We start from the raw sequence: 18,249 nt of genomic DNA, 5'->3' as shown, positions 1-18,249 counted from the left end.
ACACCAACAACAAAGAAGACAAATACGCAACACAAAATACGAGACAGACAGAAAACATATTGAAAATAGGGGCACCGCCTTGGAATGGTCAGTAATCTATATAAAGGAAACTGGGGGTTTAAACGCGTTTAGGGCATGCCGACCTCGCACTTACCCTTTTCTCAGCAAGTTAGACAAGACAATGTAAATAAAATCAATCACCGCTGAGAAAGGCTCTAACATTAGTGACAATATACCAGATCATATAGACTTTTACTTTGAAGGCTTATAAACGTGGGTACGTAAAGTAATCAAAAACAGGTTATTAATCTCGGTTGAGTTTCTAAATAGAGAAGCATACACAAGGTTGTTATTTTACCGTTTACTTAAATACCCTAATACAAATAATTACAAAATCAAAGACTGTGACAATTAATAACCATGCTGCAAATTCTAGCTGCAACTGAAGTGAAGTGACGGACAATTGATTCTATGCCGCCTTTCAATAGCATTTTAGTTATGCGGTTTGTCGAAAAAGTGTTTTTGGAGACTGCATTAAGGAACATAAATATATATATACATATGTTTACTTAAAGGTAATGTAAGCTTACCATTCCCACGTGCCCAGGAACAAAATCAGCTATCTTAATTTGATTAGCTATGTTCAATTTGGGTTGGTAACATGGTTGCATATCCATAAAATGAAACAGGAGCAGGCAGGTTTAACTGTATATTAATATCTCAGCATCCACCAATAAATTAAAGATAATTTCAAACGGGATTTTTTTTCTTCAGATATATTTTATATTTTACCAATACATTACCATTTTCCCTAGAAGTTTTATATAGGCCAATCAAAGTTTGATCTAAAAATCTTGTCTAGCGGTAAACAGACACAAGGTCCAAACACAAGAAAACAATGTGATATCACGATTTTTTATTCTCAGTATATGTAAATGTTTAACATTTATACATGATAATGCAATCATGATATTACAATTACATTTAATAAAAAGGCAGAAAAGGGATGTTGGAATGATTTTCGTTATAACACGATAAGAATTTCACACAACCTTCAGTATACGTGTTACTTCAACCAGCATTAATGAACAACCTTCCTTTTTAAGTATTTAGTACGACTGATAAAATTGTCGTAATTTTACATCTTTTAATTGATAAAATAACCTTTGTAGACATATTTCATGATGCGTTGGACAGAGGGTCAGAACCATAGAGCTTGTCCAATCTAGTTTGGTAGCTTCCCCGCATGAATTAATCCTATATCCTGATTTGAAGTTTCAACATAGCATCGACGGTAGGCGCAAAAGATTGGAAGGCAGTAACACTAGTAATCAGAGAAATAGATTAATGATAATGTAACCACGCAACAAAAATTTAAGATACAACAACGTGCGCTTCTTGTAATGCACACATTTCATGCGAAACTGGTAGACGTTATTTGTGTGCTTGGCATGTGATAAAATCTTTAAGAAAATATTTTAGAAGCTAAGAACGCAACCAAGCAAATATTGGGACTCGGAGTCGGTTTGATTTAGTCTGATTATGAACGTAATGAAATGTGAAACATTCCTTACGCCCTTTGTCACATTGTCAATTTACAGCTGATAAGCAATTGTCATCAAGTTTGCCATCTTTCCACGTAGAGATCTTTAGAACATTGTTATATGTTAACAGCCGTGAGGACATAAACGTCATAAAACACATACAGTGACAATCACTTTCATTGTGCCGAACCTTCCCTTAACGATTTTAATTTAATTCCAAACTGAAATGATTATCGACTCGCTAGACAAAATATTGAGCATGTTCATGGACTATAGTGGAAATGCAAGCTAACGTCCACACCCTCTATCCCCGTATTGAGCAGAACTGAACATACTAAAACAAAATATAGCGTTTCTTTTCTTCGTAGTTACAATCCTTCAATAAGAGTTAATTGCACAATGTGTTCAATATCCTGTTGTTTGCCATATTCGTGTGTGACTCCGTTTAACGGTAGGGTTTGCAAAACTTGACCCTTCCTTATTCAGATTATATACAAAACAATATTTCTACAAAAGCGTGTCCACCAGGGGACTGACCAGGTGTTTAGGTTCTTCGTTATTAATCGCCTCAAGAAGGTAAAATAAATAAGACTACCACACAAAATCAGACAACATCAAATCCAAATCTCTATGGCACTGGCAAATTATCAATGGAAGGTTACCAAATACAAACTTGACAGTAAAAATAATAATAAATATTTCGTAACGTATACTTTGCCTTTAGCAAAACAATTCTCATGTGGCTGACAAACATTGTATCTTTCATTTACAAGAATGTAAAATTATTATATATCAACCAAAGTCATAGCCTTTATCGAAAAAATTATATGTATTATGTAAACTTCTAATCCGCTGTGATGTTGCTCTCTTTGCACTGCGGAAAGAAATACTTTATAAAAGAAATAAATATATAGATATACAGCAGTGAAAATAAATTACCCAATCAGCCTGTGGCTATGTTTTAAATGAATCAATAAAGTGAATAATCTTGGAACAAAGGTCCAAAAAAGAATTATGAGCACCATATTGCTTTGAAAAGATATTCAAACTGTTAAAGTTTAATGAAGAGATGTTGAACGCTAACATAGACAATATTTTTTATACATATTTTGGTTGGGTGCAACCTTATGACTGTGTACTTGTTCTGAAATCGAAGAAGCAGGTTTCAAACAAATACTATTTGCAACATTGTCCAAGAAAAAAAAAACAAAGACAAATATCAAACAGGGAATGCCACGTGCCAAAAACGCAGCCTCCCCAAAACGACACCCACAGCACGCAGACGTGCACACCATAAACACACACACGCACACACACACTCGCACACAAAGCCAATACACGAGGACAAAACGAACGAACAAACAAAGGAACACAGTGGGGCACCGCCTTGGAACGGTCAGTTGCAAAAACACCTCTGGGGAGCTTAAACCGGTTTATGGTGCGCACCCTACCTCACTCTTACCCCCACCATGTTCCAAAGACACGGGACAGTGTAAATAAAAGTAATCCCCTCCAGGTGAATCTCTAACACACGTAATGGAAACAAAAAGGCATGGCATGTAGCACACAAAAATGCTTGTGTATAAATATGAGTTAATTTCTCTAAATCTTGTTCGATTTCGGAATATTTTATTTACCATAATCGTTAATTTGTGACAGGTCTTTTAATGTTATTTTGAAATGTCAAAAAACCATGGTCGACACGAGTCTTACATGTTTTAGCTCAACAATATAACAACAACATTCTTCAGGATAAAATTTCTAAGACAGTTTACACTTTTTCATTTGTAGAAAATTAGCAACTAGTGAGCGCGACTTATTTCAGATGTAAAACTGGGGACGTCGATTTAGGGCCATTCTTGTTTATAGATGAAATTATCTCGTTTCTTAATCTAACACAAATACTAACATATCCAAAATATACCACCGTAGGAAATAAATACGATTTTATTGTTTTTAATTCCATTCTTATATTTCTAGCTCATATTTTTTGGTTATGTTTCTATCATAAAAAAACTATTTTAAATTTCTTTGTTATTTCTTTTCACGAATTTGTTTTTTAAATCTTATCATAACAGAAAAATAAACTGCACAAGTTTCCGACAGGGTGAAGAAATACAGTTTTCTATAGAAATGGTACATTTAAGGTGAGATGCATTCCTTTTTCTGTTGACAAAATAACGATTTACACTTACGAGCGATTGCACATCATGCTTGCGCCCTAGTTACTATTGTCTATTCATTTTATAAAACTATATACTGTTGAAAGATTAAAACAAAACGTGGGTACTGACAACTGTTTCAGGTTTAACATTTCATTTCGAACGAATTTGATATTATTCCATTACGAAATAATTCAAATGTAATGGTTCGTAATGGGAGTAATTAATGCTGTTCAAGTGTATGAAAATAGACCGCCACACTTCATGAACGTTCAATAACACGTCACAGGCGTTTCATGACATTTCCATCTTTGAATGTTATATAAATCCACCAATTGAATCAACCCATGCACATATAGTGTTAGTCACTTTGGCTAGACTGTGGATTTGTGGGTGAGCACGTGTCAAGATTAAATGCCTGCACTACTTCAGTGTTTTGAAGTTTTGTTGCGTTAGTCATATTACTTGTTGAAGTGTTGTACATGGAATCCGCTCGAGATATTGCGGCGTACAGCTTTCTTTCGTAGCATCCAAATAAGGAACGAAACCCTGAAATGATAAACCTGTAAGCAATATATTATTTTTAGATTGAAGATTTAACAAGAGATTTTAAAGATATTATGGAAGTTTCTCCCATGATTTCTTTGCAAAGTTTTTTACGTGATGCCTTTCACCCCCAAGACGATGACAAAAATAACATCAAAATCTATCACAACAACAATACTTACAACAATAAAATAATATATATGGCAATAAGACGATAAATAACAAATTTTTATTAGAAAAATTCTTATAATAATGATACGACAGTAAATAACTATTATGTAAAATTCAATGAAATTAACTTTCTGGTTATGTATTTAAGCATTTGCATGTTCAAACAACTGATGTTACAATATGCAAATATAAGTCAGCTTTATGTGAGATAGTAAATGTTGATTACACAAGAATAATATTTACAACCGAGGTTAAGTCAATGCTGACAATATTTCTCCGAATGTTGACAATTTTACTGTTCCACGAAAATGACTGTGATTTTTGTTTTATCATACCTAGAAGCAAGATGAATATTAATGACACATTATTTATAAATTCATTTTTGAGATAACAATCGACAGTTCCAGGCTATTCAAGACATTTACATCGTTACTAGAATGTTCTGAGTTAACAAACGCTCGAAAAACTCCCGGTATCACTGACAGTAAACACTGTCATCGCGATTTTGCTAACTGAAAGAATGACGGTATTTTCGAAAGAAACAGTAAGCATAACGACCATTAGTTATATAGCAGTTTTGAATTGGCAGTAAAAACGAGATATAATAACATCGTTTCCAATGGTCCCTTGACAACTCATACAACTGAAGCATTCATAAAGACGGTTCATTGACCAAATGAATAGATAGCGATGGCAGAAGCATATACAATTTAAAACTACACTTTTAGTATACTATAACACGCCTCGAGACTTAAAGAACTATTTTGAAACAAGAAATTAATGTTTGTATATAAAGACAAATATGTTTCAGCAAGTTTTCAACAAGGTAAGTAATCTTTAAAATGTTTAGGACAGCTTCTTAGGGTAAGATTGTGTTTTATTATAAAACATTGTGTGTACTCGTACTAAGACCTTCCACAAAAATATTTCTTTTAATTATTTCCTGTTTTATCAATTAATGATTGCTCTTCCTGCTAAATTATTGATAAAGATAATTGTAATACATTTCAACCAATGAGCACTCGGTCCTGGTACAGTTGTCCGTATGCTAAAGTTCAAAATCTTTCTTAACAATATAAATCTTATTGTTAAGTGAATCCTATATTGATATAACAATAGCAAATACAGTGTCCACATCCGTTTTCTTTGATGTATAATGCACACCTGAAAAACTGCACCACTGGAATAAAGTTCAAGGCAAATTCTTCAGGTAAATAGGGACATACAGTTTTGAAGCGTTTAAAGTTTATTTTGAGATATGATAAAAACATACCTTTCCTAAAGTTTTCGTTGAAACCAGCATATATAAGTGGATTAAGAGCGCTGTTCGCATAGGCAATTGTGTATGATATAAACTCCAGAATCCTATACCATGAAGGTAACTGAAAATTAAACATTAAACACTTTAAAGAAACATTCAAAGTTGAGTGTTTAACAAAGTTATATTTTTATATAATTAAATTTGTAATTAATGATCGCAAATGTTTTCAGTGAAAAAAGTGAATAAAGCTAGATTGATTTGTGTTTTAACTGGAAATCAAGAACAAAGACCCAATAGAAACCGCTACTTTAGAGAACCACACCTTAACAAACGTTACAGCAGTATTTCATACATATGCAGTCATAGAGTAACTGGATTAAAAAATAGTAATAGCGAAAGCCCATTTGCAATGTGCACACAATCATTTGACATCATACAGGAGTTCAAGTATTAAGTATTAAGTATTTACTAGTATATGACAAAACTATTCGATACCTCGCTATGTCTTAACATGTTTCCAATTTCAAAATTGAATTCTATTCATATTGTTTGATTACAAATTAATGAGTACTAGAATTTAATTTCGGCTTGCATTCAAATTGTCACCTTAGGTTTTCAGGTGAATCTGTACTACTGTACTAATATGATACCATGTAAATATTTTCTTGTAAGAGTGTCTATCAGATTAAGAGGGCGGCAAAAAGACGATTGCTAGTGACGAGATTGTAATAAGATTATAAACAAAATTCATACGACTGGAATATTCACACAACTTACCGTCTCTTCTCGATTTGTTCTGAATTCTGTGTATAATATACTTATTTGAAGTGGCATCCAACACACACCAAAAGTAGCCAGTATAATAATAAGCATCTTAACAACCTGAAAAAATGTACATATAAAATGACAATTTGCCAAAGACATTTGATATATGATGAAAAAAATGTACATACGAAATGACAATTTGCCAATGACATTTGATATATGATGAAAAAAAATGTACATACGAAATGACAATTTGCCAAAGGCATTTGATACATGATGTTCAATACAACTATTGCTTTAAACCTATAAAGTATCCACTTACGATCTAATATAATATAAAACGAAGTCTGCTTATTGGAATCCTATGCATTCAATATACAAAAGATATATCTTCACAATATTGAAGTGTATTAATTAAAGTAAAATTGCTATGCGTTCAATACATAACAGTTTAATTACTGTCAAAGTTCTTCCCTTTCGCTGCCCTTCAGTGTCTACACTGTTACATACATTGTCATACATCAAGCAGGAATTGATTGATTGCAACATATTGTTTAGCTGTTCTTGTTTATTAATCTATATATTTGCACCGAGTTGTTTCAACTTCGCTTTGATCATGCAGTGAACAACTAGTTTACGTTCAATTAAGAAAGGTGTTTGCGTGTTCAGACATTTTTGAAACATGTATCGGCCAGTGCTTAGAAATTATTGTAATTGTAATTGTGCAGATAGACTACAAGTGTAAACTGCCTGTCTGTAAATCTATAACGTATATATAAACTATACGTCAATCTATAACGTATAAATAAACTGTCCGTAAATGTATAACGTATATATAAACTGTCCGTAAATGTATAACGTATAAATAAACTGTCCGTAAATGTATAACGTATATATAAACTGTCCGTACACGTATAACGTATAAATAAACTGTCCGTAAATGTATAACGTATATATAAACTGTCCGTAAACGTATAACGTATAAATAAACTGTCCGTAAACGTATAACGTATAATTAAACTGTCCGTAAACGTATAACGTATATATAAACTGTCCGTAAACGTATAACGTATAAATAAACTGTCCGTAAACGTATAACGTATAAATAAACTGTCCGTAAACGTATAACGTATAAATAAACCGTCCGTAAACGTATAACGTATATATAAACTGTCCGTAAATGTATAACGTATATATAAACTGTCCGTAAACGTATAACGTATATATAAACTGTCCGTAAATGTATAACGTATATATAAACTATCCGGAATGTATATCGTATAATAGCTGTTCGTAAATGTTTAGCGTATTATAACTGTTCGTAAATGTATAGCGTATAAAATGTAGATATACTATAGTTTATAAAGTGCGCATTTAATACAGAACTGGAAAAATGAAATTAACTGAAACAATTAAATTTTTTATATGGTCTGCATTAATTATAAAATCAGTAGTCGTAACTACTAAATATCAATATTCATACTGAGAAAATTTGTTGCTACTAGGAAACTACAAAATTCTGCTCCAGAGTATTTGTCTAAATCAGATTTTCATTCTTTTTCTGTTGTTTAGGATCAGGGTCTGTATTAAAGCGTTTATAAAGGAACGTTGAATATATTCATACAAAGCATACACATTTGTTTTTGTACCATCGGCAACCAAAACTAAATGTCAACTGATAATATCCGTTTGATATATACCAAAGACTTTCTCAGCTGATATCTCGTATTCGTTATTTTAGCATCGCAAATGAATTTCGATAATGGTGCGATCAGGACAGTATATTCGCGAAGAACAAATAATACAGCGCATGACGACATTAAGTAAAATGAATAAAACCTGCAGCAGAACTCATAAATTATGAATGTATAGTATATTTTTGTTCAATTACGATATTAATATTTCCACCGATAAGGACAATTTATAAGTTTCGGAGCGATATGATTAAAACATTTATATCTGGCATCATTTGTGACGTCATTCATCTGGATCTGTCATCTAAAACAGCTGCAAATATTGCCTAGTAGAAAGTCTGTACACGATCTCCTTTAACGAATGCACTGACTACTATACTTATTGCTAGGACACGATCATCTTAACCCCTGACAATAAAATTGACATTAGGTTTTATATACCATAAGGTTTCCTGCGATACTGGCACATCAACTAATTTAGCGTGTTTAGATACGTCATTCACATAACTAGAAGGTTTGGGAAAGAAACTCGATTAGTTCGTACACAGGAAGTTATCAACGAACTTCGGATCCGGTATAAACTGTTGTACCGTTTACAAGGTGTTAAAGGATACATTGAATTAACGTTGAACATTGCAGAGTAAATATATTTATCCTACCCTTATACAAGATATAGCACAATATCGGCCTGCCTAATAAACTTTGCTTTATTCAGTCAGTGTCAAAATATCACTTTTGCGGGAAATTTTGAAATCACATATTTTATCAAAATTTTAAACTGAAACCGATACTATTGTATTGGAAATGTTTGAATTTAGAAAATGAGTGGTCAAATTACAGGTTTTTATCCAGAAACAAAAAAGTTATTGCTATTTTTCACTTTTACGGCACTTCAGCCGGAAATTTTGAAAACATATTTTTTCCGAATTTTTCAATGAAACCGTTATCATTGTATTGGAAATGTTCTAACTAAGAAAATAAGTGGTAATATCAAAAGTTTTTATCCAGAAACAAAAAAGTTATTACATTTTTTCTATTTTATCCGCAAATTTTGTTGCACTTGCAAACGTTATATATGACGTTAAGTCTGCACGCTGTTGGTCTTTCCAACGACTTTTGCCCAAATATTCTGAGCACGTAGGATAAATAGAATATAAGATTACTGTCTGAAAATTTTAAATTTATTAGGCTCGTCTACGAAAATATATAAGGCTCGGCAGCAGCCTCGCCTAATATATTTTCTTCAACTCGCCTAATAAATTTAAATTTATCCGACAGTAACCTAATATTCTCTATATATTATGTATATTTAAGAGGTTTTTTAAACACAATGTGACGCAATTGATTGTCCGTTTTATCCATTACTTAGATACCTGTACCAACACAGCTCTATATACACTATTATTTTACCACAAATATCTATTATTAACCCTGTAGCTGTCCATTCTTAATGGATACTTTAAAACTGGACTGTTTGTAGATAATGGGCAAGTATAGTAAGACAACTGAGCGTTGAGGGATGCGACTTGTTTAGAGAATCGTGTACGTGGATTCTAACTCGTAGTAAGTCCGTTAGAGTTCTAATTAGTAACTGTTAAATTGTTTTGACGTGGAAGCCGACGCTAATCCGACGCCAACGAAAGGGTGACAGAACTAGTCCTAAAATTTAAAATACTCTAGCTAAATTTGCAGAACAATATTGGAACAAATACACACACATAGTAAAATAATGTTAAATCTTAAAATGTCAGAAAGGTACTTAAAAAATCAAAATATATTTTAAAATATCTCAAAACGTTTCAATGTGAAAATTGTGTTATGATACCATAATTGTTTAATTGTATACAACCATTGCTGAAATATGTATTTTATTGCAACATCTTTAACGCTATATCATTTATGATCCGCCAGATTTGTTTACTACAGAAAAACAAATCATTAAATTGCCTTTGCAACATTATTCAATAATTGTTTTCCTTTACACTATGGGATGTAACCCTACTTTTACCCATCATACATACTAAACATATTTAATTCATACATTTGGGGACTCGTTCGTCCAAATATACCGCTGTTTTTGACAAAACAGTGTTAAGCTTAACCTTATGTAATCTCATATATCTTGCATTTGTTAAATATAAAAATTAAATGAAAAATAACCTTTGTTTCGACTGCATAATATATTGATATTGCATACCTTTCTTTTTACTCGTTTTTGAAGTTTTATTTCCTTTGCTGATACCCTTTCCCCAGGCGAACGAGCAAACCACACCGTTAAAATGATTAAACTATATATAGCAGCCATAAATATCATTGGTAGGAAATATAATGCCACTGTCAGAACTGTATAGTAGGCTTTTCTACTAGGAACTGAATATTCTTTCATTCCGGTTTCTGGATTTTCAGTTACTTTCAATGGCCATTCGTCGTCACACCATATTTCAACATGGTTTTTCCACGCGAATGACTCAACTTTGCGCACGACAAGAAGTGGTGTTGCAACAGCGATCGCACAAACCCAGATTAGCACGATGGAGTGACTTGCCTTGCGTTCTATGATGTGTGCTTTCATGGCGAACACAATCCCGAAGAATCTGTCACAAGCAATCAGAATCAGGGAAAATACGCTTGCCACCAGGACGGCAACTGAAATAGATAAATGATAAGGTGTCTTACTGGCGTCTAGGATATGTCACAAACATCACTTAGATAATGAATTTTGTTCCTTCATGACAACGATTGTATGCTACAGTAAATCTAGAACAGTACGTGTGACGGGATGTTTGATATATTTAACAATGAATTAAGTGCATGATTCATATCAGTTTCATAGCTGGAATGAAACATTGCTAAAACAGCTTTGAAATGCATTCCACACATTTCATGCTGCTATTATTCTACGTCGTACATTCAAGTGTCTTAAATTTGTTTCATTACTGACGCCCGAAATATTTCATTTAAATGTATTTGTACATTGTTGCTATGTAACATGTGAGAGTCTTACAAAATGTTCTTAAGATGTATATCAAATCAATATCATATACTATAGTAATTCATTTATTGGATTTGGTATGGGTTTTGTTTCTTGTTGCTTTTTTTTGCGGGAGAGGAGGTGGTGGGGGTTGGAATGCATGCACAAAATGCAATATTGTGCAGTGTCTATATAGAACATACGGTAAAACTAACTGTATTCGTTGGCATGTTAATTTGTACTTCATAATGTATGTATAAGCTCAAGATCTCCTAGTCTCATTGGCTGATGGGCTTTTGTAAATCGACCGTAATATTCTTGAGGGTCTTTAATTTGTTACACTGTTCGTAGTAAAAAACTAAGTTGAAATTGACATTGGTAGTATCAGCAGATATTCTCTATACCTAAAAATTTTGCTGAAGCCCCGTTTTAATTGGTGGGTGTGCTTGCCTTTTTTGTGTATGTGTGCGAGCGTGCATGTTATATGTGTATGTGCACGTCCATATGCTGCAGATTCCGGTTTGGGCAGGCTGTGATTTTAATGTTTTGTTCTAAAGAAGATACTCTATTTACGAAAAAATGTCCTTCTTTGGTAACACCAAGTCTCCTTGATATTTAATGATTTGCTATTAAGCAAGTTTTATATATCATCGATCAGAATTCAGCTTTAATCGGTGCTAGGGAATGTGAGGGGTGTTGCACATTTCATTACATCTGGTGAACAGAATAATCAAACTGATTCTACTATAATCTTGCTTAGATGATTTCAATTCTTCCAAAGTGTATCTTATTATAGGTTTTAGAACTGCTAAGAGGCATACCAACATTTCATATCTACAGCTTCTTCGACAATTTTCGTGTAGTATTTCATTGTTAGTGACGAATATGCATTGCTTCAGTAAGTATTTCTAATAACGATGCTGCAATGACCTAACCCTAATCCTATACCTAACACCATATATACTGGATATTGGTTTCATACCTAACACCATATATCCTGGTTTCATATCTAACACCATATTTATTGGTTTCATACCTAACACCATATATATACTTTTTTATCTAATACCAAATATACAGGTTACTAACCTAACACCATATATACTGCTTTCGTACCTAGTACCATATATACTGGTTTCATACCTAACACCATAATAGTGGCATCATTCCTAACACCAAAATACTGGTTTCATATCTAACACCATATATATTATAGTCATTTGTATTTCCGACAACATTCAAGGGAAAATGCCGTTTGATATTTCATTTAAATGATAGGTATTAGAAGCTCAGGTCCTAACTAAAATTTAGATCAAATGTTGTCATAAGTGAATTTAGCTTTATATTACACATTCTACTCAACTTTTTCTGCTCAAAGTCAGCCGCTTTAAAACAAAATAAAAACAATTTATAGTTACACATTCCATTAAAATATTTAGCAAACAAATTGTCTCGGTAGGTACAGTAACAGTGGAATACCTGTTACATAAAAGAATTATGATTTTCTTTTTTTTGGTAACCTCCCTTTGTGTTGTTCAACAATCTATGCACAAGCTGCTAATTCTTAAAACTTTTTGTGGTATTTGAGATTAAACATCAATGACACCAAGCTTCCCCACGATGTTCTTATGTAAAATCAATTAAGGAAAAAGATAATTATAAAGAACTGATCAAAACAATATACATTATCAAACATGTACAAAATTTTGTGTGTCCTTCTATGAGAAATGTTGTGATACTCTTTTGATTCTTCAGATAAAATATACATAGGTCTAGGAGTTGTATTATTGTTAGATTAGTTATACCGTCATGGCAGGATTTATAAAAGAGGAAATTTAATTGTTTGGGGAGTTTAATTCATCTACATAGCAGACATCAATGACTTGATAAAATGCTGAAATTACTTCTTACAGAAGTAATACCCTCGGTCTATGTTATGTTTAACTCATCAAAGTTAACATAGATTTCAATATTGCTCTGATGTATAAAATGAATAACTATGCTTGGAATCGAAACAAATTAACAAATTAATTTGTATTTTCAATTTACTTTTAATATTTTAATATCTGTGTAGAACATAGTATATCATTTCACCTTGGATTCTATATAAATTGCCATAACCGTACTGTCCATGGTTAATTAGTATAACATTATATAAACAAAGTATGTGCTGAATTAAATATCTGTGCTATATTAAGGATATAGTTTAGACGAAACCAAGTTCACATACTCTATAAATAGAATTCCGCGCAAGCCGGTGCTAAAAGGAGTGAGAGGTGTTGCATATTTCGTTACCTCTCATGAACAGACTCGGTTAAACCATGTCTGTTATTATTTTGCTTGGTTGCGTTCTATGCTTCCGAAATAACTTAGACAAAATGAGAAACACCATTTCAGTAAAGTCCCTAAATTAATTTCGTTTGTCGGAATGGTCACCTTTAGCTCAACAGTTGTCACGTCTCTGTAATATCGTTTAGAGAAAATTCTTCTGACTTCACTATTTGATCTTCACTAGAATGATTTGCCGATAGCTACACAATGTTACAAAGACTTTCATTTGTCATAGATATATTCATTAAATCTATCTGCCTTTCTAGCATGTATAAACTGAAATAAATAGCATTGTACAATGTATTTTTGTTTCCGTACGTAGAAATTAATAACAATCTTTATGTTTTAAATGTCCAATTTACAATGATTTCCCACCGAGGCAATATCAACAGAAGTACATTTAACTTAAGGATAATTGCAAGGCGTTTGAATTTGTTTTTCTACATTGATAATTCTACTGTCCATTTAAATGGCGTTATATCTCTGTCGCCCTGCTCAAGAATTAACGCGAGGTACATGCAAAACATCATAGAACATCATGATACAATTGCAATTGCGAAACGCTAATTTTCCCAAGGCCCTTTTTCGATACAATTTCCTTTTGCAGACAACATTTCATTGTTTGCTAAAAACGGTCATTTATGTACGTTCATTCCTCTATATCAAATATGTTATTTGACATCAGGTTTAAAATTTCGTCTACGACGGCAAAGTAGTCAATAAAATCTGTAAAAAGGATCCTTTTGAAGCAAAGAATGCAACCAAGCAGAATAATAACAGACTCGGTTTGATTAAGTCTGTTCATGAGAGGTTATGAAAAAAGCAAAACACCTTTTACTGAACTCTATTACACATCAATTGAATGGACCAGAAAATATAACAACACTGAATCCAAGTACGGAGGAAATTTTATCAGAAAGTATGTTATTGTATTTCATAATCCTTCGTTTAAGATTAGTAACTGTTATTTGTGTTTACGACTATAGTATTTAGGAAGACTACTTTATAATGTTATAATATATATTTTATTACATGACTCCTAACAATTATCAGTTAATTTTTTCTGCTTTACAGTTCAACACATGTTTGCTGAGCTAAAGTGAAAACCGAGAGAAAACTCTTTTTAAAAAATACATTACTTTTGACTATTGACTGGCAAGCCATTCAGTATAATGTTACATGACAACTGAAATTAATTTTACGGTTTCATTATCACATTTTTATCTCATTTGTCGAAAGTAGACCTGTCATATTCTAGTAGCAGAAACGAAGGACCGGCTATCTATCAAAAGGAGCAATAAAGGAAACTATATATACAGAAAAGATGGCCGAAACTTGTATATACTCTTTTAGGAAAGTTGCTGATATTTGATCAGAGATTCAATAGAAATAAAAGTCAAAGGTTTCTGACGTTAATAGCGTATCTTTGACCTGTAGGAGGATTTCCGTTATTTTTACATTTACTGCAAATTATCGCGAGCAATTTTACCAAATAAAGAACACGGGGAGCAATTACATAGAACCATGACTGGCAGAAATAGAACATATACAGGCAATGAATGTATCTGTCTAAAATGTATACTGTTACCGTGGATTTAATAGTTACTATGAGACATAAATGATTCATCATATTCCTTTACTGTTTAGGTAGATTTGGCAATAATTGCATTTTTACAGACATGACATAAAATGTATTGGTGCCTCAAAGGACTTTTAGCAGTGTTTGCTTTTAAGCCGTCCAAGTCAGTTTGTCTTGTTCGTGTGAAACTTTGTCAACAATTACATTATTGTACATGAGTCCTCATATGAATCGCCGATCAAATCTAACTGGATTACGGATCGTCGGTGGTTCTACTCACGTCCCTGTCCACGATGAAATAATAACATAAAAAAGCTTAACAGAAAATTAGTGCGTTAAACCTAGTTAAACTCAACAAAATTTACTGTTTTTACTGAATAGCAGACAAATATTTGCATAGAAAAAATAATTTCGTTAAGGGTAGGTATAAGAAACGGCTGGAATATAATGTTGAAAATTTAAAAGACAAATAATTTTGCATGTGTTAAGCTTAATATTTCACTTGATATTATGTTTATTCCAATTCTTTGTTCCATTTAACAGTTTTTAGCACAAATAGATACTGAATAAAATCTGTAAAAAGATCCCTTGGAAGCGTAGAATGCAACCAAGCAGAATTATAGCAGACTCAGTTCATGAGAAAATACATGTATATTACCCATAGCTGAAGGCTTTTCAACATCACATCAACAGATTAAACTTATATGCCTCCTGGGGCAGATTGAAGGTGTGACAAGCATCAATATCTGATTCGCGGAATGCTTTGATATTTCTTTAATACTGAACAGTTGACAATCGTAAACAAAATTGCATAATCACGTTTTGTGAATTAATCATCATAACGATGTATAAACACGAACTTGTACAAAAGGCCGTTGCGCTCTGTATTAATGGAAAGAATAAAAGGATTGAAAACTGCAATACTAGTAGGGAAAATACTGAATTGAAATTTCAATAAAATGCACTCTCGAGAAATTATAGAATTTGCCTATGTTTGCTAATGCTATATGCTCTCTTTTAAGAATGAAACATAATATGAAATTAATACTGAGCTGACATGATCTTTATCATTTTTCACCCAGTTACTTCTTATTTTGTCGCAAAAATATTTCATTTTGATATTATTTTTTGCGTAAACAGGTAAACAAAATCTTGGTTTTAAGAAAAATTGGATAAAATTTGATGTGTTTTGTAAATCATCGTGAAATTCTTCATCTCAATGGTTTATAAACTTATCTTTAAAAACTCTTTAAAAACATTCGCAATGATTTTTGTTGGGTTTAAACGGCACATCGACACCAATGTATGTAACATGGCGACTTTCTACCTTTTTATAAGGGGGAAAGATCCCAGGTGCCCCTCCAAGCAACACTCATCACTTGCGGGGACTTGGGTAGAACCACCTACTGAACGTCTTAAGCCAGCACATGAAACAATTCTACACCCCAAGCGAGTACCGCAATGCACTATTTTAAGCCCTCTATCATTTCTTGCCTCACGTACTGTTAATATAGACATGTACACTGTTCATTCAATATATATAGTAAGTTCGAATACAGAGGAAGAGTACTAAATATTCCTTACCGCATTTTCATTCGGTGCATCCGGTGCAATAAACATAACATAGCATTATATCCGAAATAGAAAAAAAACTATACTATACTCGTTAACACAAATAACAATTAATAATCTTAAACGAAGGATTAAGAAACACAATAACATCCTTTCTGAAAATCTCATATTATGTTCTAATAATACTTTTACAAATTGTCTGACATTTTTATATCAGCAATGCATGCTTTTCATAGTATTCATACTTTTTAAAAATATGCCATTGATGGAATTGGATATATGTGTGTCAAATAAATCTTTATTCCATTGATTAATATTTTCATTAAAAATGTAATCATTTCAAATCATGTTTTGTTTGATTGTGTTTTCAATTTTACATAACCGTTTATTGTATACAATTTTTAAAGGAGGCTTTGTTTATATAATTACATTTACGCTTACTTAGTAGGCTATACTAGAAGTAAACTGTATGTATTACAATGTACTAAGAATATGTCACATGTAATTAATGTTATACTACTTAATCGAGCACTTATAATTATGGTACTGATTCGCATATTATAAATACTTTATCTCATTTAAAACGAGGATAGATGTTCAACGAAGAACGACACGCTCCAAACACTCAGCTTTCCATAACCGCAAAACTTAGCAGTGTATGTATAGACGTGCACACGACACCTCCGCATATCCGCCCTTCCCTTCTCTCTCCCCCCCCCCCCCCCCCCCCGAATACACACAAACACATAGGCAAAGCCACAAAATCACACAGACAACGAGGACAAAAGGAACAAATAAAGGAACACAGTGAAGCACTACCTTAAAACAGTAAGTGGCAAAAAACTCTTCTGGGGAGCTTTAACCGGGGGGCTTGAGGGGTATTGCACATTTCATAACCTCTCATAATTAGACTCATTCAAACCGAGTCAGCTTTTATTTTTCTTCGTCGTGTTCTTTACCCATATATATCTCATAAACCACTGTATGATCAACAAACTGATTTTGAAGCGGTAGATTTAGGGCACTGACCGGTCCAATGTGCTGTCCAACTATATATGTTTGTTTAATCTACGTTTTCTATATATCTGCTTTTATCTATATATACTTGTGCGAATGTGTATCATGCATATGTTTTGACATGCAATTTATAGATTTCATTTGAGATGCCTGTGTTTTGGGAACGTGACTTTTTGTCGGTATGTTTTAACTTTGACCAATGAGAAAAAAATGTAATTCATCTGCCAGCGATTATACATCGACATTAAGATGATTATCTAGGTGCATCGTCACTTTAGTTATTAATCAGAGTTGCTTAATTAATAGAAAAATGTAGGCAGTGCAATTTGAACCAAACCATACTGGTAATAATTGTTCCCGCAGGCAAATGAGACGAAAATATTTTCTAAGATTATTTTACACTAAGTTCATATATTAAACCAGAGAGATTATACAGCAATTTGCCTTTCCGACAAAATTCAAGGGATAATGCTAAATTCTGGTGATTCGATTTATTCAATTTATTCGGCTACTTTTTTTTACATTAGTGAAAAAGTACAGTGCCAGCATCATATAAATAGCGAATATTTCTCTGTGATATTACTGGTGCCTCATAAATACAGGGATCGGAGTAATTAGCTGAGAACCAATTAAAAT

General features: G+C 32.7%; 1 protein-coding gene across 1 annotated transcript in view; it reads right to left on the bottom strand.

Moving 5' to 3' along the window:
* Nucleotides 1-1,009: 1,009 nt before the first annotated feature.
* Nucleotides 1,010-18,249, bottom strand: part of LOC123529533 (QRFP-like peptide receptor) — a 59,468-nt gene continuing 42,228 nt past the window's right edge. The window contains exons 2-5 of the mRNA XM_045309902.2: nucleotides 10,341-10,789; nucleotides 6,462-6,566; nucleotides 5,697-5,805; nucleotides 1,010-4,255 (exon numbers count right to left, since the gene is read on the bottom strand). Of these exons, the coding sequence (XP_045165837.2) occupies nucleotides 4,068-4,255; nucleotides 5,697-5,805; nucleotides 6,462-6,566; nucleotides 10,341-10,789 (851 nt within the window). The 3' untranslated portion in view covers nucleotides 1,010-4,067. The remainder of the gene's footprint in view (nucleotides 4,256-5,696; nucleotides 5,806-6,461; nucleotides 6,567-10,340; nucleotides 10,790-18,249) is intronic.

Source organism: Mercenaria mercenaria, chromosome 13 (assembly GCF_021730395.1).
Source record: "Mercenaria mercenaria strain notata chromosome 13, MADL_Memer_1, whole genome shotgun sequence".
NCBI classification, from domain to species: domain Eukaryota; kingdom Metazoa; phylum Mollusca; class Bivalvia; order Venerida; family Veneridae; genus Mercenaria; species Mercenaria mercenaria.
The sequence above is the reverse complement of the archived record's forward strand: the minus strand, read 5'-3'. Positions and strand labels throughout refer to the sequence as shown.